Source organism: Thermobia domestica, chromosome 9 (genome assembly GCF_964235325.1).
Source record: "Thermobia domestica chromosome 9, izTheDome1.hap1.1, whole genome shotgun sequence".
NCBI lineage: Eukaryota > Metazoa > Arthropoda > Insecta > Zygentoma > Lepismatidae > Thermobia > Thermobia domestica.
The window spans coordinates 2,679,017-2,705,598 of record NC_137462.1 but is presented as its reverse complement, the minus strand read 5'-3'; the positions used below and the strand labels follow the sequence as shown (position 1 = coordinate 2,705,598).

Genomic DNA, 26,582 nt, shown 5'->3' with positions numbered 1-26,582 from the left:
CCAAAGGTGTAAGTATTCCCAAAATATGTGACAGAGGTACCCAGGATACATGAATTTTTTGATTTCGTGATGTTCTTCGCCCTGCCGGTAAAAGAAGCGAACGTACAAATTATTATGCTCCATATTGACATCTTCAACGACTTTGTCACCACTGGTGATCATAAACGCACGTAATGAAGTTTTGGAAGTGAAAATCAAAACAGTGGAATTCTGTGAGCATTGATATTATCTGTACATCTTCATATTCGCTTGAATTTGATATTCTTGTAACATCACAATGTATTTGTGCTAAGCGACGCTGCTTTGCCCTAATCGTACGGGTTTGCATTTTTCAAGGGTAGTAGCATTAGCTTGTACAACTTCGGAGGGCACATATGTAACTGATTTCTGTGATTTTTTTTTTTTTCACAGAAGTCCAGTGGCGAAGGCGTAATCCCACAAGTAGGGTAGGCCCAACAAACTAATAACACAAATAATATTTAATGTATTATAAAATGTTTAAAATCATAGTCAGAAATCTATTTTCCTTATTGAGTTAAACAAAAAAAAAAAAAAAAAACTTTCTTAGCTGTATTTCTAACACTGGTTAGAGTTGACTTTATGTGCATATATACATAATAGTTTTGTTGCTCTTGTTGTTTAACAAGAAGAATGAACATATAAACAAAAGTAGACGGAAAGTAACCTATATTATTATTATTATTATTATTATTATTATTATTATTAGTAGTAGTAGTAGTAGTAGTAGTAGTAGTAGTAGTAGTAGTAGTAGTAGTAGTCGTCAACCAATATTTACATGAGGAAAACACGGATTATGTATTAATGAAATATTCCCATTTAGCTCCACTATAAATATTTTGAAGTGAAGTTCATACTTTCTTCTGTCTGAGATTTGCATGAGGGTTGAGGGGAATTTCCTCCCTACTTGGTGTTTTCATTTCCTGCATATTTGAAAATGGAGGGAGGGAAAAAGAAAGTGCATTCTTTCAGTTAGCTGCCGAATTTCTTTTTTATTAGCGTTCGTTTACTTGTATTTAATTAATGCATCATGTAATAATTTCACGAGAAATCTTAATGCTCAGAAGAAACTTTATTTGAACCAATGCGAGATATTTAATATTGTATTCTGTGGAGTTGCATATAAGTAGGGGTGGGGTGGGGATTCTGCGCCACTTCATCATTTCCATTAACAATCTAGTACATCCTCAATAATAATAGCGCACTCCTAATAACAATAGCGCAATCCCCCTACCTTCAAATAACTTCTAAACTACCCCTAATAATTTCTACCGCACTCCCTATTTCCCAAATAACTTCTATCACCATATCAAATAACTTCTATCTTACTCATAATAACTTCTAATGCATTCTATCACTAAATCTAGTTACAAAAATCACTAAATCTGGTTACAAAAAAGTCACTAAATCTAGTTACAAAATCACTAAATCTAGTTACAAAATCACTAAATCTGGTTACAAAATCTAGTTATAACCGGTTTTGACTTTAAAAAATCACTAAATCTAGTTATAAAATCTGGTTATAACCGGTTTTGACTTCAAAAAATCACTAAATTTGGTTACAAAAAATCATTAAATCTAGTTACAAAAACAAAAAAATCACTAAATCTAACAACATTTAACAAGAATGAACAATTGCGTTTTAAACTCTGATACATACTCTTTTAAATGCCGTTTGAATTATCAAAATCGGATAAAAAATAACGAATTTAGCATTTTGCCGCCTGTATTTATACAACCCAACACAACACACGCACACATTTACAATTCAGTTTCCTTCTCTCTTTCTTCTGAGTATGTAATAATAACAACACCAAAACTGTCCGTCCTGGCTGTCTGTCCAGGCTGTCTGTCCTAGGTGTCACGGCTTCTTGTCAGTCCCGCTTTTTTCGATTCACAATCATCACTTTGAAGAAAATTCTTGAAACAAAATCTGTCCGCAACTCTCTAGCTTTTATTACTCTGAAACATACTACATGCCACACCATCTATTGAGTAGGTGAGTAACTTATTGATCATAGTCACCTAGGTTGTAAATATAGCTAAAACATTAATGTTCAAAAAAGAAAAAGTCAGTGTATCCAACTCCATATATTTTTTCGGAACGTTCCAGGATTTTAATTTTTCAAGATATCGCTTTAAAACATATAGGGATGAATTCACCCCACTACTAATAAATATGATAATTGTTAAAAGTGAGTTGGCAACACTTACAGTGCCACCCCCAAATAACGTTATTAATTAATTCCTCGGCTCCTAATTAACCGATTTCAAAAATTCAAACGGTAAATGAATACTAATAACATAACCATTTTTTTAAAATGCATAAATGGTTGCATCACCCAAAGGATACTTTTCCCTTTTTCAATATCTCCACAAAATTTCAACAAATCGAAAAAATGAAAATACTACCATAATTAGAATAAAATTTTTAGACTTTTTTAAAGAATAACATTTTCCCGAAAACTCAAAAATAAACCCGTAAAAAATTCCCGAAATTTTGAATTGACTACAACATCGTCAAATATTAACCGATTTTCAAAATTCAAACGGTAAATGGTTTCTATTTTTTATATTTTTTTTCTAACGCGTTACTGGTTGTCTATGTGTAAGGATAAAATTATAAAAAATCAAAAATCTTCACTATGTAAGAATGTATTAAGGAAATTTAAACAAGACATAAATACTAGACTACAAAAACAATTATTTTCATGCATTACTGGTTGCCTATGTCTAAGGATAAAATTACAAAAAACAACTTTTATAACTTAAAAATATAAATATGGCCTAAAACTAAACTAAACATAAAAGTTAATTAAATATAACCTAAAAATAAACTAAACATACAAGTTAATTAAATATGACCTAAAAATAAACTAAACATACAAGTTAATTAAATATGACCTAAAAATAAACTAAACATAAAAGTTAATTAAATATGACCTAAAACTAAACTATACATAAAAGTTAATTAAATATGACCTAAAAATAAACTAAACATAAAAGTTAATTAAATATGACCTAAAAATAAACTATACATAAAAGTTAATTAAATATGACCTAAAAATAAACTAAACATAAAAGTTAATTAAATATGACCTAAACTACACTACACATAAAAGTTAATTAAATTTTATCTAAAACTAAACTATACATAAAAGTTAATTAAATATGACCTAAAACTAAACTATACATAAAAGTTAATTACATTTTATCTAAAACTAAACTATACATAAAAGTTAATTAAATTTTATCTAAAACTAAACTAAACATAAAAGTTAATTAAATATGACCTAAAAATAAACTAAACATAAAAGTTAATTAAATATGACCTAAAACTAAACTACACATAAATACATTTTAACTATATCTTATAATGCCCCCAAGCTAATGTACTTATACCACCCTCTAGTATATATCTTTTGTCATCATTCGAATCTAATGCTAACTTATTTACAGCTATGGTATACACATCATGCTTACAACTTCGAATTAGATTTATATTTTTATATATTTTCACATCATTGAATAGGGTTTGCTTATAATCATCAAATTGTAACTCTTTTGCTACTACACATTTTGTTATTCCTTTTGCTTTTTTCTCCTCTTTATTTTCAACTTTAAAGGCATACATTTTCGACCTTAACCCAATAAATTCTGTCATTATTTTACCATTGTTTTCATCCTTCATCTTTCCTAATACTTTTTTGTTTACTAATGGTATTCCATATTGATTATCCTTTCCATAATCACTTGTATCAAATAAATCAATCATTTCATTTAAGTCTTTGTAGAAGTCATCTGTCCCAATTTCATATATAAAACTATCAGTATCCATATAACATAAGTTTATATCAATATCATATTTAGGTTTCATAATGTTGTAATGGAAATCATACATTAATAGTTTTGACAAATCTAGCACACTCATACCAACATATATAGGTTTGTTGAAGGTTAATTTTTCTTTTTTCATATGTATTGCACACAAATCTTCAGTAAATATTGTTCTATAATCAAAGTTCGGTTTCGCTATTAACTTTTCCACCCTCATTGGATCACATTCTAAACTAATTGATGGCCTCTTTCTAATGTTTTCCATTGTTTTACCAAATACACTATTATTCATTAACTTGTAAAAATCTTTCTCGACATTATTCTTAGCTTGTGTTCTCATATTTGTATTTAGATCAATATATTCCTTTAACCAGTTTGATTGCTTGAACTCTAATACTCGGTGAATTTTCTTTAATATCATTCCAAGTGACATATATAATTTTAAATTTCTATAGTGAATAACATATCTTTCTTTATTGTAAAGCGTTGTTAATAATTTTGATTGTTTCGATCCTGGTGGGCACATATTTTCTGGAGCTAATGGTAGATCTGTATGTTTATCATGTAAGTGTTCTGGATATTCTAAATCAACTTCTAATATGTAACCATTTTGTGAATTATCTGGAATATTCATTATGTTTATGTAAGGTTGAACCCATTTAAAGTCTTTGTAAGGCATGTATTGACTCATTGCCCATCCATATAAATTATTTGCATCTAGATAAGTTAAATACTTTGAAAGTTCATCTTTATTATAACTTTTCATATACTTATTATTTGCTTTTACATACCTCTTACTACATTGTGAAATTCCACCTCTTATACCTTTTTCAATCATTAATATTTTGTCATAGTCAGTTAACATTTCTAGTTCGATTTTAGTCACCTTTAACATTGAATCCCACGATAAACCAGGAGCAGTGAAATACCAAGCAGGATCTAAACCATATGCCTTTAAACACACATCTCTAAAATTTTCAAATACATCGGCTAATATTAATACATCTGTCTTGTTATAAAGTTCTGTATATTCACCTAGATTTTTAATATTGAATGACTTCCAAACATTTTTCGCATGCTCATAATCTTCATCACTGATGTGGGTGTTAGTAAGTTTATTAAAGAACATTTCTTTTGAAGGTAGTTTTGTTTCTTCTAATCTTTCAATTGAGTCAATATAATCATATGGGTACACACCTTTTTTAATAACTAAATCTAATAAATCATTAGTGAAATACTTTAACGTTTCTCTATATTGTTCTTTTGTAAGGTTATTTGTTAGTTCTGCTAAACCCCTTGACATAAACCTAAATGAATCTAGAAATCGTAAATTAATTCCATTCTTTTTATCAACCTTCACATATTTTGAGTATGTTATATATTTTTCTTCATTGTTTGCAATTAGTTTTATTTCATTCTTATCATAAGCAAGTTCTTTAACAAATAGGTGAGTATCATAACCACTTACATTGTGAATAAATACTGGAATAAAATTAGGATTTCGATAGCTTAAGTTACAATAACTGTGAGCTGCACCTCTAAACTTCCCAGTTAAATGATCATGATCTCTTACTTTTGCTTTATTTATATTTATATTTTTCAAACATTTACCTAATTCATGTTTCCATTCTTCTAATTTTTCAACCATGCTATCATTATTTTTAGCGAATTTTATTTTCTTATTTAACGTATTTATTTGTTTTTCAATTGCTGGTGGTAAATCATTCAAGTTTCTCTCACATATATGACAACTATTGGAATTATTATATCTATTTTCCTTATCTTTAGTTAGGTCAATCATTTCAACTGTTTTGTTATATATTTTCTTTATTTCTATTGCTTCTTGTTTTAAATTCTCCACAAACACCTTTGCAGCATCTAAACCAATATAACTAACAGGCCTTTTATACACACCATTTGAGTATTTGATGTAATAACAGAAACTCATTGGTAAATGCTTTTTGATACTTCACAGTTTTAGAACAATTATGGTCTACATCCATTTTACATAACAAGCATTCAAAATCGGCATATATCGCAAATGGTACCCTCAATGATCTATTATAATTTTGAAATTGTATTTGATTGTTATATGGTTTTGGAAGTTCTAACAGATTCATGCTCCTTACAATATAGTTCATGTTCTTGTAATTGTATCTCATTTCTAAAATGTCTTGTTAAACACCTATCACAAAAGTATAATTTTTCCTTATGCTTTGTTACTTGACTTCTTATTAATCTTGATAAATCCTTTATCCAACAAAAGTGATCATTATTTTCATCTTTTACATATAATAAATTGATGTGTTTATCCTGCTTATTTTTTGTGATTTGAAGTGGGTATATATTATATTCATCATCATAGGTATACACGTTAATGGATATGTTACTTCTTTTTTCAAACTTTACTATATCTTTTAATTGTACAGGAAATTCAATACCCTTACAATATTTCTCTTGTAATTCATCCACAATTTCTGTATAGTTTGAAGGCCGTTGAGGATGAGATTGGTGATCTATAGGTTTTAAATAACATGCAATAGAATATAAGAAACATTTATTATCTTTATTTTGAACATTAATCACTGCTTTTTTATCTGTAATTGGTTTAGGAAGGTCAATATAGGAAGAAGCTCGTAATGGTACATATTTATTTAATCTGATTTCTAAATATTTAATTTGATGTAATGACCAACCTGAACCTCTTCCTTGAAATTCCTCCATCTCTCTACATAGTTTTTGTTTAGCATTAGTTATATATTCATCTAAGTCAGTTGATTGTAATATTCTTTCATTCATAGTTTTAAAATTGCGTTCTTGTACTTCTTTATCTTTAATATAATCACAAATGAATACAAGGTTGACTTTTAATGGGTGATGCTTTAATTCTTCCTTGATTTTATTAATAACTACTTTCCCACTTATATTTAAAAACTTCACCGGATCCTTATATCCTCCTATGTTTTCGATTGTGATAGTTTGTAATCGTTTCTGTATTGCCGTTTCCTTTGTTTGTACTTTAATTGGTATTCGTTGTGGTTTGGATTCTTCAAAAACATCTTGTTTAAATGGAAATATGTTTCTAATTTGTAATCTGTTTTGTTCATCTTCATATTTTATAATACGATCAATAAGTTCAGCCTTTCTTAATTTAGAATAACCTTTTATCCCCTTCCTTTTACAATGGTTTTTTAGTTCATCAACTTTCATTGTGTATATAACTTTCAATTCATCTGGTTCATTTTGGTATTGTTCGATTTTTTTGATTAATTCACTCTTATTTAAATAACTATAGCCGCGGATTTTCTTGACTTTACATATTTGTTTTAGTTTTGTAATTGACATCTCCTTCATCTCCTCACCAGTAAAATTAACATTATTCATACTCATTTTATATGGAAAAACACTGTATCGTAATTTTATATTCACCAGATTTTTTAATTCATTTTCATAATATTTTTATACCAACATTAGCATACTTATTTTTCTAATACAGCTGTTAATGTCGACATAAAAAAATGATACAGTGTTTTTCCATATAATAACACACCTTATATGAAAAAACACTGTATCATTTTTTATATTCACCAGATTTTTTAATTCATTTTCATAATATTTTTCATGTTTAAACAAATTAAATTACATTACAACATTTATAATATTATATTTTATTTATTTAATTATTATGCAAATTATTAAACCCTAACCATTTAATAAACTCTAATTATTTAATTATTATGAAAATTATTTATTTAATTATTATGCAAATTATTAAACCCTAACCATTTAATAAACACTTTATTACCTTTTATGAAAATATTTATAAAAGTTAAACACATTAAATTACACTATAACATTTATAATATTATATTATGCAAATTATTAAACCCTAACCATTTAATAAACTCTAATTATTTATTATGTAAATTATTTATTTAATTATTAATGCAAATTATTTATTTAATTATTATGTAAATTATTAAACCCTAACCATTTAATAAACGCTAATTATTTAATTATTATATAAATTATTAAACCCTAATTATTTAATTATTATGTAAATTATTAAACCCTAACCATTTAATAAACCCTAATTATTTAACAAACACTTTATTACCTTGTATGAAAATATTCATAAAAGTTAAACACATTAAATTTACACTACAGCATTTTCTTTATCTATCCAACTATTATGTGAATTATCAAACCCTAACCATTTAACAAACACTTTATTACCTTTCTTTCTCAATATTTTTTCAACCAAATACTCATCCTTATATTTAGTTTTCAATAATTCTGGTTCATAAAATCTTCCTTTAACTTCTTCATTGTTTAAATCTTTAATTTTATATGTTGGTGGATTAGATGGTATAACCTCATTAGTAACAAACACTTCTGCTGACAAATTTGGTGTATAACCTTTTTCAAAGAAACCTTTAATTTTACTTATACGAACATAATCACCAATCTTATACTTTAACTTAACAGACTTATATTCTTTCTTATACACTTTTTTCAATATCACATGCTCATTTTTCTTATTCACTTCTACAGGTTTCACACCAATTGTTCTATGTACTTTATTATTATATTCATCAACCAAACCTTGCAATATTTTTAACCATTTATAATTACCTTGAACAGTAAATTTCTTCCACATATTTTGTTTAAGTGTTTTGTTAAATCTTTCAACAGAAGCTTTTTTACCACTATATGTTGAGTAATGATTGATATTGTTTTTTCCCATCAAATCTTCAAATTCTTTATTATAAAACTCTTTACCTTGATCAGTTTGTAAATTATTAGGTTTTCTTACTTTTAACACTGATTCAAATGCTTCTGTAACATTTTTCCCACTCTTATCTTTAACAGGAACAGTAAACGCATATTTTGAAAACACATCTATAATTGTTAGTAAATACTTATAACCTTTATTTAATTTTGAAACACCTTTTAACACACCACTATCCATTTCAACAAGATCAGCTTGCCATAAATCATCTATACCTTTAACAATAACACTTAACCTAGCATAATTTTTTCTAGATGGTTTATGAATTTCTTCTATAATATCTTCTCTAATACCTTCACCTTCATATAGTCAATCGGGCTTTTTAATGAATTGAGATTTATTAGTACCACATACAACACATATACCTTTCTTAATACATCTTTCATTCTTTGTTTGTTCTATTCTAATGTTATCTATTTTTGTATCTGTTGATTTCTTACACTTAACACAATACATCATACTATTTATTATATAGAAAATTATTAACCTCAATCTATAATTCAAACACTATATCAACTAACAACATCATTCTAAAGATCGGCCTAACTCAAACTATAATTCAACTAACAACATCATTCTAAAGATCGGCCTAATTCAAACTATAATTTAAGCATATGTTTGTTTGATGCTGTTGTCGATATTTGATGATTAATACTATAATTAATGGATGTTGATATTTGATGATTAATGCTATAATTAATGCTGTTGTTGATTAATACTATAATTAATGCTGTTGTTGGTATGTGTTGATTAATACTATAATTGATCATGAACTTCAATCTATAATCAATCTATATAATAACTTCTACAATTCAAACACTGTTCATCTATATAATTTAATCAATATAACATTCTATAACTTAGTCAATAATTCAATCTATATAACAATTTATAATTCATCTGTATAATTCAATTTAGAATGTTGCTATATAGATTGAATTAAAATGTTATATATATATGGATTGAATTAGAATGTTGTTATATAGATTGAATATAGCAAATGATAATTTTACGAAAGTTCTCTTTCTATATACATTACAACAAACAATAATTGTCCTTCTTCCATTGCTGAATTTTTATTTGCTTTAATCGTTATTATATCATTCTTTTTAAAATTCAAAGGTAACTGCTCAATCAAAGTATCACCTAAATATATCTCTAGAAAGTATTTATCCAAACTTAATTCCATGTGCATTATTTTACCATTATAGAGAAATTTATAACCATTAGAAAGATTGAATATTCTAAAGATTGGTTCCTTAACATTTTTAGCTCTCAATCGATATAGTAGGGGTAGAGTTTCTTTTTGCATAATCAATTTAGTAGTATCCATCCTAATCTTTTGAAAATCTTCTTTCTTTATATATGTGTCTTGCAACGTTTCTAATACATCTTCAAATCGTTTTCTATCATTCTGTAATTGACTGTTAATACTAGCTTCTAATGATCTAAATTGGCTTACATTAACAACATTATTTAATTTATCCTCACTAATATTGCTTACCTTACTTTTAACATTACCAAATATATCCATATTTATTATATACAAAATTTATAATCTATTTAATAGCAAGTAAAACAGTTATACGAGCTCCACCAAAATCAATCAAATCACCATTCTCATCTTTAATTGAAACTTTGAAATTATTAAATTTATTGTGATGTATTGGGAAAAATATCTTTTCATTAGGTTCATATATAATTGGTTCTCTAAATTCTGCATTTGTTCTAAATGTTGCAATTAAGTCTGTTTCGTTGTGTGTTGTGTCATTATGTTTTAAAATCATACCTTCTGCTAAATCACAGTGAATATTTATAGTATCAAACGGATGAAACCTTGGTGGTTTATCTCCAATATGTTCTATGTTTTCAGCTAAGTACTTGTCACTAAAACCTAATACAGTATTAATGCTATCTAAGGTTATACTACAAAACTCACTAAATATTTTAACTCTATTTTTCCTTCTATCCTCACTAATTTTAATAATTTCAGAAGCATCGTTGCTATATGGAAGATTTGATTTAATATATTCTTCTAATTCCTTTAAATTATATTGACCAGGTTGAATTATGAATTGTTCTGAAACTACTGAGTCACTACTACAAAGTGTTAATTTATTGTTCTTTTCTGTAATGTTTGGAGTTAAGTATGTTGTATAAAATCCTGCAACAGCTACTTCTAAATCGTTTTCAAATGGGTAATGCAATGACATGTTTAATACAGATGAATAACCATTTAAATTAAATACTTTCATTTATTATATAATAAATAATTAAAATGGATAATTGGGATATTAAAGTAAGGTTAACAGAAGAAACAGCGAAGAGAAAGAGGAATGGTGAGTTGCTACCTGATGATATAAGATGTTTAATAGTTGGGCCTAGTGGATGTGGTAAAACAACGTTAATGATTGATAATTTTTTGCTAGCACCTAACTGGTTAAAATATATAAATGTTTATATATATTCTAAAAGTTTAAATCAACCTAAATACCAACACTTAATACAACTTTTTCGAGATATAGAACGTAATATTAAAGACACAATAGCAATAATAAAAGGAAACAATGAAGAGATTATTCCATTAGATGAATGTGAGGACTATTCTGTGGTAGTATTTGATGATTTCATATTAGAAGAACAAAATCACGTTAGAGAATATTTTACTCGAGGGCGTCATAAGGGTTTGAACTGTTTCTATCTTGGACAAACATATTCTAAAGTGCCAAAACAATTAATTAGGGACAACTTAAACTTTCTTTGTATATTTAGACAGGACAATGTAAATTTAAAACATATATATGATGAATTTGTTGGATCTGATATGTCGTTTGAAAAATTACAATCATTATGTAATAAGTGTTGGAGTGAAGATCATGGTTTCTTAACAATAGATATGACTAGGAAGGCGAATAATGGTAAATATAGAAATAAAATTAAAGAATTTTTAAAAGTGTAAGTTAAACGTATATGAATATAGGTGAACCTATATGTTATGTTATTGCTATATTATATTATGTTATATTATATTATGTTATGTTATGTTATAATATATTATGTTATAATATGTTATGTTATGTTATGTTATGTTATGTTATGTTGTTATATTATGTTATGTTATATTATGTTATGTTATGTTATGTTATGTTTTTATTTTTATTTTATTTTTTCTTTATATAATAAATGGATGTTAATAAAGCTAAGAAGTATATTAAGTTAAAAGAAGAACTTATTAAAAGATTTAAGGAAATTAAACAAAGTAATCGAAGTAAGTATGAAAAATTTAAAGAACAAGATCAGCCTGTTATTGATGCAATTAAAGATTTAGGCAAGATAAATCAAAAGTAGCAGAAGAAAATAAAAATCTAATTCAAGAGTTAGTTCCAGTTGTACATAAAAGTGCTAGAGTGGATTCAAGCTTATTAGAAACACCACCTATGTATGATAGTCCTATAAATGAAAGTGATACGCCTATAACAGAAGAAATAAAACACATGAAAAAACAAATTAAATATAAAGTAGAAGGAATAGAATCTTTAGCAACAACTCATTTGGGTAAAATTGCCTCAAGATATTATGCAACTAGAGATGATAAAAGTTTTGGAATACAGCCATATGATGAAGATGGGAAAATTATACATATGATAGGAAATGCGGAAGTTAAAATTCATGGTGATGATTTAGTTATTAATAATCGACATTATACTGGAACAGAAGGTTTATGGGAATTATTGACAAAACATAATCCAACAAATTATAATGATGATGATCTAGAAAAATATAAACAAATAGTAATTGATTCTAGTGTTGCATTTCATAATAATGATCCAAGTACAAGAAAACAAAAATCTAGTAAAGGTAAAAAATATAAAGAAATTATCAAACCTATTTGGGATGAATATATAAAACCAACAACACCTTCAAAAAATACCCCAAAATCTGGAGAAGGAATACAGGTATATAACGAATTATCAAAAGAATACATATGGATGGATGATGTGAGAAAACTGATTGATCGCTTGATTGTTATTGATGGGGAAGAAAAATCTGGAAATGATAACTTTTATAATGAGAAAGTAGGTATTATGGATATGATTAATTCTAAACTCGCACAATTCATACCTAATGATCCAAAAGGTATAGGTTATTTGATAAAGATATTGAATACACTGCCACCAAAATTTTGGAATAGTGAAAAGTATGGAAAAGGGTTAATGAATAAAATTTTAAACATGAAAGGAATTCCAGAGTTACATATACCAGGTTATGAATTTTGCGGACCTTTTACTAAGTTACAAGAAAGATTAGAAAGAGGTGATAAAGGTATAAATGCATTAGACGCAGCTTGTAAAGAACATGATATATACTATAGGGATAATAAAGATACAGAATTAAGACATATTGCAGATAAGGAATTAGAAAATAAAGCTTGGGAAAGAGTTTTAGCTAAAGATGCTAATTTAATAACTGAAAAATTGCCTGCTCTTGGGACTGCTTTAGTGATGAATACAAAAGTAAGATTTGGTTTAGGTTTATAAGTGTTTTAGTATAGGTTTATAAGTGTTTTTAATTTAGATTTATATGTACTTTTTATGTAAATTTTTTTCATAAAATGCTTTTAATTATATAATAAATATGCAGTTAAAAGGTTTTACATTTACGATTCCTAATCAGGAACTTAAACAATTAAATATTGATCACATTTTAACTAACAAACAACTCAAACAAAAACAAGCAAAACTAAGTAAAGGACAATGTATGTCTCTATCTCTTTCTATACCACAACTTAAGAAAATAAACAAAGAAGTGAAGACAAATGATAATAAAGTTCATTATGGCGGTTTTATATTTACTATTCCAACGATTTTAGCTTTAATAGGTGCTCTAGGTTCTGTTGCTGGAGGTGCGGCTGCTATTGTTAAGACTGTAGATGATGCAAAAAAGAATAAAATGGAATTAGAGGAACAAAAGCGACATAACTTAGCAATGGAAGAAAAACAAGGTGGTAAGCTTTCAAAAAACGTAAACTCCAAAACAGTAAAGAAAAAGAAGAAATTAAACCTTTAAGTAATTTAGACCTAATACAACGTTTTAAAAAACTTAAGAAACTTTAGAGGTGTATTTATGAGTGATGAATTGCCTAAACAACCAAGGAAGAATGAGTGTGGTATTGTTAATTTTGATACGTCTAAAAATATAGGAACGCATTGGATTTGTTATTGGAAAAAAGGAAATAGAAAGTATGTGTTTGATTCATTTGGAGGTAATCCGCCAAAAACACTCGTAAAATATCTTGGTCATAATATAGAGTACAATAGCAGCCGTATACAACATTTTAACGAGATCATTTGTGGACATTTATGCATTATAGTGTTAAAAATGTTTACAGATGGGTATAGTTTTTCAGAAATTACTAGTCAGGTGAATAGGAATAAGGATATTTGGAGAAGTTATATTTAAGTTTTTATGGGTTTAATTCTTATAACGATTACAAATATTTTTTTAATAATAAATATGGATAAGATAGAATCATATGAATTACAATCCTTTAAACCTAATCAAAAAACAATCGAGAATTTAAATAAGCCAAACAGGTCTATTGAATTTGATATTGACGTGGGTGATGGCTTTATACATACTTATTATGCCGATATTTATGTAACTTTTGAAATTAGAGGTAGAGATGGTGATGGAGAATATACTACTGGTCAAAATATTAGACTTATTAATAATTTCTTCCCACATTTGTTTTCTCAAATTCAAATTAGTAAGCATGGACAGATATTGGATATTATTGATTATCCTGGTTTAACTTCAACAGCTGTAAACACATGTACGATTTCAAAACCAGAGGCAAATCACTATGATGAATGTGGATGGGAAGGAATTACGTGGGCAAGAACAGATGAAGAAATAGTGTTTTTGCTAAGACTTTTGCCAGGATTTTGTTCAGATTTTAAAGATATTATGTGGAAAGGAGGTTTGAAATATACATTTAAAAGAAGTGGTTCTGATGATAATGCATTTGCTATTTGGAAAACAAAAAAGCAGGATGGAACATATGAGAATGATCAACCACATCCAGGTAAAATTAAGATTACAAATATGGAGTTAAGAATGCCTATTGTTAATTATGAACCTAACTATGCCACCTTGTTAAGATCTAATATGTTAAAAGAAGGTAAGATTCCTATTTCATTTAACACGTATCAATGTTTACAGAAATCAGTTAGTGGTAAATATTTAGAATTCGACTTAACCACACAATTTAACTCAAGTGAATTTGATATGCCTAATTTCGTAATTGCCTTTTTCCAAACAAATAGGAATGATAATCAAGAAAGAGATTCAAGCTATTTTGATCATTGTAAAGTTCAGAATATCCATTTTCGTAATTCTAGAAATGAATCTTTCCCATTAGAATCTTTAAACTTAGATTTTGCAAAACATAAGTATTTGAAAGTTTATGAAATGTATACGGTATATAAGCGAGCTACAATTGGAAATACTGAGATGTTTTATTACCCTAAGGAATTTTTAGAAAATAGGCCGATGTTTGTAATTAATACTAGCAAACATAAATCAGTAACTGTAAGTGATAGAACTAATTTGAAACTGACTGTTAATTTTGAAAGCGATGTACCAGATAAAACAATTTGCTATGTTGTTATGATTGGTAAGAAAAATTTAGAGTATGATGTTGAGAAAGAAAAAATAATTGAGAAGATATAAATCAATTATATGTTTATTAGATTTGTTTAGTTTGTAAGTGTTTTTATGATATTATCATAAAAACTTATTTAATAAAATGACTATTCCAGATAACATTCCACGTGAGAATTTAATTGTGTTAATTGAAGATACTATATTAAATCTTGAGAAGTTATTAATGAAAAACAAAAGGAAGTTTAAGAGAATAAAATGTGTTTATATTACTCTTATTACGTTATCAATTCTATTATCAGCTTCTACAGGGTTCATCAATGTATTTATTCCTGTTACAGTGTATTCAATTATTACAACTGCATTTGCTTCGGCTTCTGCTGTTATCACTGGTTTATCTACACGGTTTAATATAGCTTCAAAGAAAGAATATTATAAAAATATGGTGAATCGAATTGGGTTGTTTAAAGATGAGCTTAATGTAATTAAGCTAATGAATGGTGAATTAACAGATGAAAATGTAAGAGATATTGTTAACAGAATCAATGACATACTTAATGAAATTCGAGATTATTAAAAAAATTCTATATAATAAATATGGCAAAACACATTGATTTTTTAAACTTGGAAGTCTTGAACAAAAACAAGTAATTGGATTAAGAGAATTAGAATTAGATACAGAATATATGATTGTGAAAATGGAAAAAATAAAAACTAAATATGGTAAGAGTATTTTAGTTGAATGTGATGACTTTAAGGTATTTCTTCCACCTAGATTTACAAAACAAATGACAGACAAAATGATTGATGATATTGTTAAAGATGGTGTGCGCATCAAATATACTGGTTTAAAAGATAATTATCCAACTGTTGAGTTCTGTATGTAAATTTAAGTGATAAGTGGTTTTATGAAATTTTCCTTATAACAAGTAAGCTATGACTATCTATTTGAATAATAAAAATGATCTAAATAAAACTAATCTTATAAAAAGTGAGTTGTTAGTAATGGAACCTCAAAAGAAATTTATTCTTACTAATTCATTCAATGTGATTGTAAAAAATGTGCAAGATCAAACACAAGTAGTATTTGAAATTAATGGATGTTTATTCAGTATAAATTATGATCAGTGGACTGAGTTTAAGAAATCATTATTTACAATAGAGAATGAAATTAATAGAAGATTTCACTATCAATATCCTAATTTGTAACTATTATGTAATTATGTAGATTTAGCTAACTTTTATGGAATTTTTAAATCATAAAAGTGTTTTATAATTTTATTTTACCAAATTTAGTGATTTCTTGTAACTAAATTTAGTGATTTTTTTGTTTTTGTAACCAGATTTATTGATTTTTTGAATTCAAAACCAGTTATAACCAGATTTTTTGATTTTTTTGAATTTAAAACCGGTTATAACCAGATTTTTTGATTTTTTGTAACTAGATTTAGTGATTTTTTGTTTTTGTAACTAGATTTAGTGACTTTTTTGTAACTAAATTTAGTGATTTTTTTTGTTTTTGTAACTAGATTTAGTAATTTTTTTGAACCAGATTTCTTGATTTTTTGTAACTAAATTTAATGATAGAATATGTTAGAAGTTATTATGAGTAAGATAGAAGTTATTTGATATGGTGATAGAAGTTATTTGGGAAATAGGGAGTGCGGTAGAAATTATTAGGAGTAGTTTAGAAGTTATTTGAAGGTAGGGGGATTGCGCTATTGTTATTAGGAGTGCGCTATTATTATTGAGGATGTACTAGATTGTTATTGGAAATGATGAAGTGGCGCAGAATCCCCACCCCACCCCTACTCATATATAAGAGAGTGGCTTCCGGGCTTAAGCACTCACCGAAATTTTACCGCAACTTTTTGTTGTTTAATGGATATTGTAGAATTTCCACATTTCCAGGAATAAAGGTAGCAAAGCCCATCCCGAAACAAGCAAAGTCCCCCGAAACAAAATCATAAATGCCCCTCTGATTCTATGAAATGGAAAATCAACTGAAATTACAAACATAAGTATTTTATTCTGTATGGTAGCGTTTGGTAAATTTATACACATGTTTTGTGTATCAGATTTATATTCTGCAAGCTATTGTGAACCAGGCCCCATGTGGGGGGAAAAGAACAGTTACTTTCAATACCTTCTGAGAGTATATACCTAAATTAAACAAGTTACAACTAATACAAATACATAATTCTGTTAAAAGATGAATTCAACGCTAAAATAAACTCCCAGAGGCGAGCCTTTGCACCTTCCTAACAATGTGTGTAATTCCCAGTAATAATAGCTTCGCTCCCTGAGCAGCATAGCCCGTAAACCTATCAAGCGAGATGGTGAGGCTGAGACGGAAGGGACTCCCAGTGTTTCCAACCTACTATTTTGTTACCGTAAAATCAAAATATTAAATTATTGACTATTTTTTAAGAAACCAAGGATAAAGAAAATATACGTTAGAAAACAGGGTAGGCCAGCCTCAGAGCCTCATGGTACGCTTCGCCACTGCAGAAGTCATACAAATCTTGAGCGGTCATGATCTGGTTTGTGTATGTTCTTTGAAGACCAAATTTGACGCTTCTTATTTGGTTGTACCATGTACATCGTCGCACGGGCCTTTTGCCGTTCACAGACGGGAAAAATTTCTACTCGGTAGAGAGATCAGTCAGATTCGTGAGGACAGAGTTTAGTTGATTTTTGTGGGTACTGGGCAGCTACCGCATCCCTGAAATAAATGAATTTTTTTTACCGATGGCAAAACCTTCTTCAGATGACTTATGAGTTGCATCTGAAATGTATACACAGCAATAGTGTCGTGTTGTAAATGATCACGTACAATACACAAACTGTGACTGAATAATATACCATGTAACATGTAATGATACACAAAAGTGTGTAAAATGGCTTGATAACTTTTTATCTCAGCTTCAGTTACGAACGTCTAATTTTCTGCTAAATCAGCCAATACATTGGAGCCAGTATTACCGAGATTGGCTTTTACATTCCTTTAAGTACGCAGACTAAACTTTTGCTATATAGGATACTGTTTGAGGGCTAACCATTTCTGTATGAGACTTTACACCTGGGTAGCTAGAATACACATCCATCATACATTCATACGTATATCACATGACATCAGTTCTAACAAGTGTTGCAAGTCAGCATTTAGATGTGCTTGTTGTAACATAAACTTGACATTTTAATGGTGAATTCTCACGCAAACTATGAGTACTAGCGGCAGGGTTTGCCCAGGTGGGCCCAGCTCGAAAAAACCCAGTGGGTTTTTTCGGGTTAGACCCACTTTTTTTTTTTTTTTTTTTTTAAAGCTTTTTGTTAGTATATTATTAGTACAGCTAAGGTGATCACGTTGAAAGTGATTTTTATCAGATTTTGGACTTTTCTTGAGCGAATTAGATGCTTTTGCGTTAAGGTATACAACAACATTGAACATAAGACTATTATAAAGTTCTGAGAGAGTAGTAATTGGTGGAGAAATTAGGAAGGGACTTGTGGTGAAGTCCGGAAACAGTTACCTCAAGTGGAAATTGGAGAAGTACCACCCCTAGAAAGCGTAAAAGAGATGATGAGAGATTTTCAGCTGAAGTTGGAGTGGATATTATCTTCAGAAATGTTGTCCTTGGAATCGAATATATCTGAAATATCGTCGGAGATGTCGTCTTTAAAACCCTCTATTTCGGATCTGATCGGTAAAATACGAAATTAAGGCAGCAAAGTCACAAGTAACAGCAAATTTAAGGCAGGTCCAATTCAAATTTTCGTAGGAAATAGCCGCTGTTGTAAAGGATGTAATTAAAGTAAAATCAGATTTGTTGACTTTAACGAATGAGGTTCGTGAAAATTATGTCTTGGTTTCCGAAAGTACTGGAATAAGTATCAGTTTGGTGGCTAGTGAATTGTCTAAGTTAATGCTTGATGTACAGTCAGCGACAGAAGCTCTTTCCGATTGATGAAATTAGTTCTGTAAATATCTTCAAAATGGAAGGACAATTTGAATACAGTTTTCAGTAGATTAAAAAGAACATAATTTTGTGTACGTTCCAGTCATAGCACAGTTATCTCCAAAATAAATTTTACCAAACAGAAACAACTTTTGTCGTTATCTGTTCATAGTTTTAAGGAGCAACGTGAATCAAATTTTATCCGTGTAAAAGAGCGTTAGTCTGAGGACTGTCAAAAATAAAAGGATGCAAATGAGAGAACCACAAATACGGTCAAAAATTTGGGACGAGATATCGTAGCTGCATTTAAGCGTAAAATGCAGCTACGTTTAAGATGTCGAGGAAAGAAAGAGAATATGGAATATTTCGGTGGATCAGAGATTCTCGAAGCGGAAAGTTGATGTAAAACCCTTATTAACGATAAAGTAAATAAATTGGTAGAGAAGGTTAGCGTGAGCAATTGGCGAAAAATTTTTAACCTTCTCAAGGGAACCGAGGTGCTGGAGCGGAAATTACTTCCACTCGTGACGAGATGACGGAGCAGAAGTCAGATACGTAGTGTGCTCATGGATCTTTGGAAAGATTTCTTCACCAAAACTTCTCAAAATTTCGTGTCTTCTTTCGCGAGAAACTTGTTAATAGTGCGCTGTGCTACGGACATATGTATGTATCCCTTCTTACTCATGGCATACTAAAGCTATCCGTCAGTCTTGTGTTCTGTGTACGCATCCACACATCCCCACCAACTTATCATCCCCCAAGCTACGCACATTTCTGTTTACTATCACAACCGCTACTTTGAAATTCCGGTTTCTATTTGATTTGCCCTCGTGTTTCTAGTCGTAGGAGTTGTGTTGTGAATGACAAAATACAAATAGGGCTGAGTACTTACGTGACACCATGCCCCTTTTTCGGGACACGAATCATTTTAAGAGCACGTACCATTCAAATAGTATTGGAATCATTCTGTTTTAAGAAAAACTCATTTACAGTTCAACAACATTGCAGGTAATTGATATTTCAGGTTTTCGTGTTACGCTAGTGACTAAGTTGTTATGTTCGTACATTTACGATTGTTGATGCTTGTAAGATTGCCTTTTTGGTAGAATATCTTATTAATCTTCCCTCTTCGGGAATGCTATAAAGAAATGGTTTATAACACAAACCACAGAGTCTTGGATTATTATATATTGAACCATTCTAGGAGTCCCATCAATAGTTGGTTCACTATAATCAATTCATTATTTAAAAAAAAAATTATGGCGGCACGATGGTTCAGTCTTGGAGATCTTAGCTCTAATGCGTGAGGTCCCTGGTTCGATCCCCGGCCAAGTAAGTTAGTGATGGACAACATCGTACCCGTAGGTTTTCTTAGGGTACTCCCCTTTCCTCCCACTTTCTCATTCCACCAATTCTTCCATCTTCATTCACTTGTCTTAATCATCCGTCTGTCTTAGCCAAAAGGGCGTAACCGTATAACGTTAAACTAAAAGATGTCATTTCTTTCCAAAAAGAAGTCATCAGCAATTTTTAGTAGGTATTTGTGTCCCGCTTACTCTGTAGATACGGTAATAAGATAATCAGTCTTTAATTCTTTGTATCACTATCTCTTTGTTCCTAATGTGCTGATGAACATACCTAAGTACTTGAAATATCTTGTAATTAGAAGGCAGCTGAAATAAGAGTGATCTTATGTTCTTTTTCGTTTATAGTTAAGTATTTCTTTTCCTTTCAGCGAAATACTGCAACGAATACACGAGGGTAGCTATTGTTCGTGTACGACATGGTCCTCATGCTCTGCTGGCAAGTGTTCTTCCCTTCGTCAGAGAAGTGGATAAAGTAAACGTAGCTGTAACGACTCTGTATACGGGAGCTACTTTACGCCATTGCTACCTGTTTTTGCAGGTTTGTTTCTTTCGTTAACTTTAGTTCTTTAAGTGTTTATTATATTTACATATTCGTCAAATAAGGGAAGAATAAGAGCAAACTTTAAAATGTAACTCCTCTGGATGACTGTCTATTTCAACAAACCATCTTATTGTATTATAGTTCTCAAATTGCTTGTATGCACAAGTAGAGTTGTAAATAAATAAAAAGATATGTGTGTTTAAACATTTTTACAGTGTCAAAAGCACGAAATTCAAGCACTTCGAGGTGGGTGGGGGTGGGGGGGAGTTAGTGTGTTTCTAAAATATACTTGTACCAGGAGAGTACGCTTGCAGACTAAGAGTTAATTTCTCAACGCATTACAAAAGAAACTTTTACTCGCAGGGAAATACCCCTGTAGGCCTACAATATGGAAAAGGTTATGATTTCTCAGTTCATAGTATTTTTCTTACAAAAGACTTGAAAATGAAATAAAATCTTTCAGTTTTACGTCCCACGGTTATGCCGGTTAGGCTAAAGGAGACAGTGATGATGAGTGATGAATGAAATGGTGGAATGAAGAAAGTGGGAGGAAACGGGAGAGCCCCGAGAAAACCCACGCACACGGTGTTTGTCCACCACAAAGTTCACTTGGCGGAGGCTGGGATCGAACCCGGGACCCCAAGCACCAGAGGTGAACGCTCTACCACTGAGCCACCGCGGCCCCTACAAAAGACTTGAAAAATAGGTTTTTCTAATGTATATAGCATATAAAGGTGCTGGGGTACCCTCTGTAAGAGCGTCTCCTGTAATTTTTATAATCACTAAAACACTACGTTAAATATAAGTCACAAATATGCATAACTGCAATTATTATGAATATTTATTCAAAGTAGTTTACCTTCGAGTTTAAAAAAGCAGTATTATATACAAAAGGTAGAACAGATACTTGTTAAAAATTAGGTAGAAAGTTGAATAACACAAATAAGCAATCACTAATACAAGTATACATTTTCCGTAATTTGAAATGCGTCATCTTAAAACAAATCTGAAATCGGGTTTCTTTCCTATTGGCCTCCAAAACTTTTTCGTGGTAGATCATCCGTAACGGAATGATGTCCATCCTTGCTTCAGCCAAGAAATAACTAGCACATCTACTTTGAGCTTGACTAACGGTGGACCATTAACATTGATGAACAACAAACTAGAGAATGTGTCAGCACTTAGTCTAATATCAGTCAGAAGGTTTAATGTCATTACCATGCCTCCACCCAGAAAGCACAAACGGAATGAGGTTCCGGAGAAGTGTTGAGAGATGCCTAGCAATTTCCCCCTTTCAATTATTACACTGCATTTTTAGGAACGACTTATATAATATTCCACTTCGTAAATGTTATAATGTATCTCAATAAAAAAAAATCATGGTCACGACTTCCGTTTTTCAAAACAATTTAGATATGTTCTTTATGACTATGTGCTGTAAAGTTTTTTTGAATGTTTTGCGTAAGGTTAATTTGGATGTGTAGGATTTCGGGTAAGAGTGATTTTAAATAATGAGATTTTTAGTAAAATCCTGGTCTAACAAAAGTGGTTCGTACAGACGGCGAAAAATATGTTCATGTAGTTTTTGTTTATAAAATCACTTGAAAAAATAATCTATCCATAATGAGAAACCGCAAAAACATATGTGTAAAAATCTATACGTAAGTAATCTGTTCAAAGAGTGTTCAAAAATATGCTTTTTCATTTGTTTTTTATATTGAAAATTCAGAAGCAGGAACTGCACTGAAACTGCTAATGAGTTTGTACACCAAGTAACTTAAATTAAAACTTCAAGAAGTACACAAATAATAAATTCAGAATTACTTTTATTAGCGTAATCACAAATGTTCGTTACAGCATATACCAACCTTAAAAAATGTAGTATGTATATTTAGTAAATAGTACATTGGCATAATCTATATAACTGATAACAGTTTTCATGAAATAAGGAAAATAGAAAATTTTTCATCTGTGTACTAATTTAATTGGTATTACGAATTTTTCTATCTTAATAGCATAGTTTATTGATAAAGTAGCTCCTAACATACCATTTAGAAATCAATTAATAGATTGTAGAAAATTTGTTGTTACAAAACATAAGAATACTTGATAATTTAAGCATTATAGATAAAAGAAGAACCGTCGTTGGGGAGACGGTAAAAATCTCTTCTTGTTAGTCGTTCTCCCACTTGCTCCATTGAAATTTATTGTTTTTGGGATCAAAAGATCCAATATATCTCAATCAAAAATTTTCTTGTAAGACTTATATCTGGAGAACAACATAAAGTGTAACCAAACCCAAACCATCACTTAACTCAGTATGATGTGCTTATTCCTTAGAAAATACAAAAACTCGATTTAGGATCCGTTCAAAAATTTGTAGCCCTTATCTTGCCTATATTTATATTTAATTTTTGAGTCAAATGAATTTTTCACTTAATATCAGTTTGCTTCTGCATAAAACTGTCAGGATTTTAATAATAGATATAAGGCTTTTTCTTAATCCACTGTACAGTTTCGTGTATTGCATTATTCATTTTATTAATTACACGTTATTCCTTTACAGCGACATCAAAGGAAATATCTAACGCAGATGTGGGCTAAATTGAAGACCAATGAAGAAAGACAAAAGGTGGAGAATGCTGTAATGAATTTTACGTTTATTCACAAAACTTCAAAATCGGAAAAGACTTGAAGCATTGTTTCACATTTTGTTTGTGCTATAAATATCGGGAATTAATATTAAATATAACTGTTCTTTGTGTACAATTATATTCTTTTTCGATTGGATATCTTGCCATTCTAGCCAAAAGTTACTTATCCTATGTGCAATACTGTTACATAGTAACGAAGAAAAGTATATTTATATTTTTATTCCGTTGCTGGGATTGCCATCTCGTGGAGGCACCTCTTCCCTATTTTTTTACTGCATATATTAGTAGATAGTGTTATTACGTATGTATTTAAAGTAAATTAAATATTATTTTCAGTTTTCAATACTGTGCTGACAGGACACAGTTGCATTGATGATCTGACCAGCTGGTAGCAGTTCCAGATGCACAATACCGCGAGCAGTCCACCAAACACACAGGAGAACCTTCTTCTGGTGCAGTGCTGGTTTCGGCTGTTTTGGAACCGGTTCATGAGATGCTAACCAATGATGATGGCGTCGTGGAGCTTCGTACAGGACCCACTTCTCATCACATGTCAACACCCTGTCCAGAAATTGCTCCTTCCTCAGACGAGACAGCAAAGAAACACAGGTGTTTGTTCGCGTTACCTTCTGGCCGGGAGTCAAGTCATGTGGGACCCATCGACCCAACTTGTTTTGCTTCCCAAGTTGATGGAGGTGCTCCCGAATGATTTCTCCATTCACACTGAATTGTAGTTCCAGTTGTTCACATGTCTGGCCACTGTTCGCCTCAATTGCTGCCTTCAGATCTTTATTTTGTACATGTATTGGTCTTCCGGCACTTGATGTATCTTCGAGTGCTTCGAGTGGTTTGTTAAACCACCGTTGCACTGTCTGCGTAGTCACGATACCCTCACCAAAGGCCTGGTATAGCTTCCGCCTCCCTGCAGCGGCGTTTGTCCCCAGTTTGAACTCGTATCGTCCTTATGATGCTCTGTGGAGGTCCTATGTTCACTCTGTCCTTATGCAAGTTCACGTTAGAAATGAACTGCCACAACCAGGTAGTATTTTGGATATACCCACACCAACAACTGACTTCACCTTATGTCCATTCGCATTCAGCTCACGGTGTGAGGGCCAATTGAACACAGACCCCCACAAAAAGCGACAGAACTTCCTCGGTTACCTTTATATATACACATGGGGTAGTTCAAAGTGTTGGTACTTGTTGTGTAACATGCCTACAGATGACAGCGAAAGGCTGCACTCACAGGTACAGGAAGCATCGTCAATGTGCCAAGAGACATCGGGAGCTATGTAGGTGGTGTTATAATGATCGCGTGCGTTACCACGTGTGCGATTTCATCATGGACAGCAAGTTAGAAGAACGAGCGAACTTGAGCATGCACTTGGTCGAGCTGGACCTGCCTGATCTTTCTCGGTCATGGATATCCAATAATGATCCTTGAGATGAATGACGGGCACGGCGCTATTCAAATCACATGTGAGGATCGCCTGCACTGTTCCGTATGACACACTGGCAATGGCAGCAGTTGTGTGGATTGTTCTCCGACGATCCTCGTGCACAAGTTGCCGAATCGTGTCAACATTTTCGGGTGTTGTACTCGTTGACGATCGTCCTGTTCCCTCGTCGTTTTCCAGTGACGTCCTTTCACTCTTGAAGCGCGCGTTCTATTCAAAACACCTCGAACGACTCATTGCAGCATCACCTACACTTGCTGAATCGTGTCAAGCGTCTCTGGGGCAGATTTACCCAGTTTCACACAGATTTTCACGTTCGTTGTTCTAACTTCCTGTCCATGATAAAATCGCAGACATTACAACGCACATGGTCAGAATAGCACCAATTGCACAGCTCCCGAGGTACACAGGACATGTAGAAGATACCATTCACTCTACAGTTAATTTTTAAAATAGATAATCAAGTAAATATCACGTAGGGCTTACACACACACACATTTTGCAATGGATTTAATTTCCTCCAAGATTGAAGGACTTCTCAAGATTACTCCTTCAATTGCGCGATGTGTGAAAGTCAGGTAATTTTTAGTAGCTTCACTAGGTCTTTGTCTCCAAAGATGGTTTATCAATGGCCTCAGTAAAGGTGTGGATGGAGGCGAACCATAAAACATTTTATAGAGCAGTACCGTATATCGATGGTGCTCACGATAATAGTATGCAAATTATACAAAAATATATTAGTAGTAGCGCATTTAACAAGTAAAATCCACGCTTTGGTATTTCTTACAAGAAACATACATCCTCCTCCATTTAAGGGACTAATAACTATTACTTTCTCCCCGTTATTCCATATCTTACTCGTATTATGTAAATAACACGCCGTTTATGAGCTAGCTTATAATCTACGCTGGACACGAATTGTTTCAAATGTACATCCTTCCAATATACTGGTGAAAAAATCTACTTCCGTCGTTCGAAGTACTGTCACCATTTCTTTAGAGGAAGTAAAACTAAATGCAGAGGGTGATCCGTTATCACTGGAACAATGTACAGATACTGAAACCAGTTAAAACTACACACACACACAGCAACAAAACTACATATTTTGGTTTACTCTCAGCTATTTGTAGCAAATGAATGTAAATGAAAAGTTCCAGTTTTACGTCCCACAATTATGCTAAGGCTAAGGAAGACGGTGATGATGGGAATGAACGAAATGGTGACTGAAGAGTGGAAGAAAATGGGAGAAGACTCATTCTCAGTGTTTGTCTACAGGAAAAGCCACTTGGCG

The 26,582-nt window shown here is 30.8% G+C and overlaps 1 protein-coding gene across 1 annotated transcript in view; it reads left to right on the top strand.

Annotated features, from left to right (window-relative positions):
- Nucleotides 1-23,946, top strand: part of Pop5 (POP5 ribonuclease P/MRP subunit) — a 33,275-nt gene extending 9,329 nt beyond the window's left edge. The window contains exons 3-4 of the mRNA XM_081770439.1: nucleotides 21,005-21,174; nucleotides 23,744-23,946. Coding sequence (XP_081626565.1) covers nucleotides 21,005-21,174; nucleotides 23,744-23,872 — 299 coding nt within the window. The 3' untranslated portion in view covers nucleotides 23,873-23,946. The remainder of the gene's footprint in view (nucleotides 1-21,004; nucleotides 21,175-23,743) is intronic.
- The last annotated feature ends 2,636 nt before the right edge of the window (nucleotides 23,947-26,582 follow it).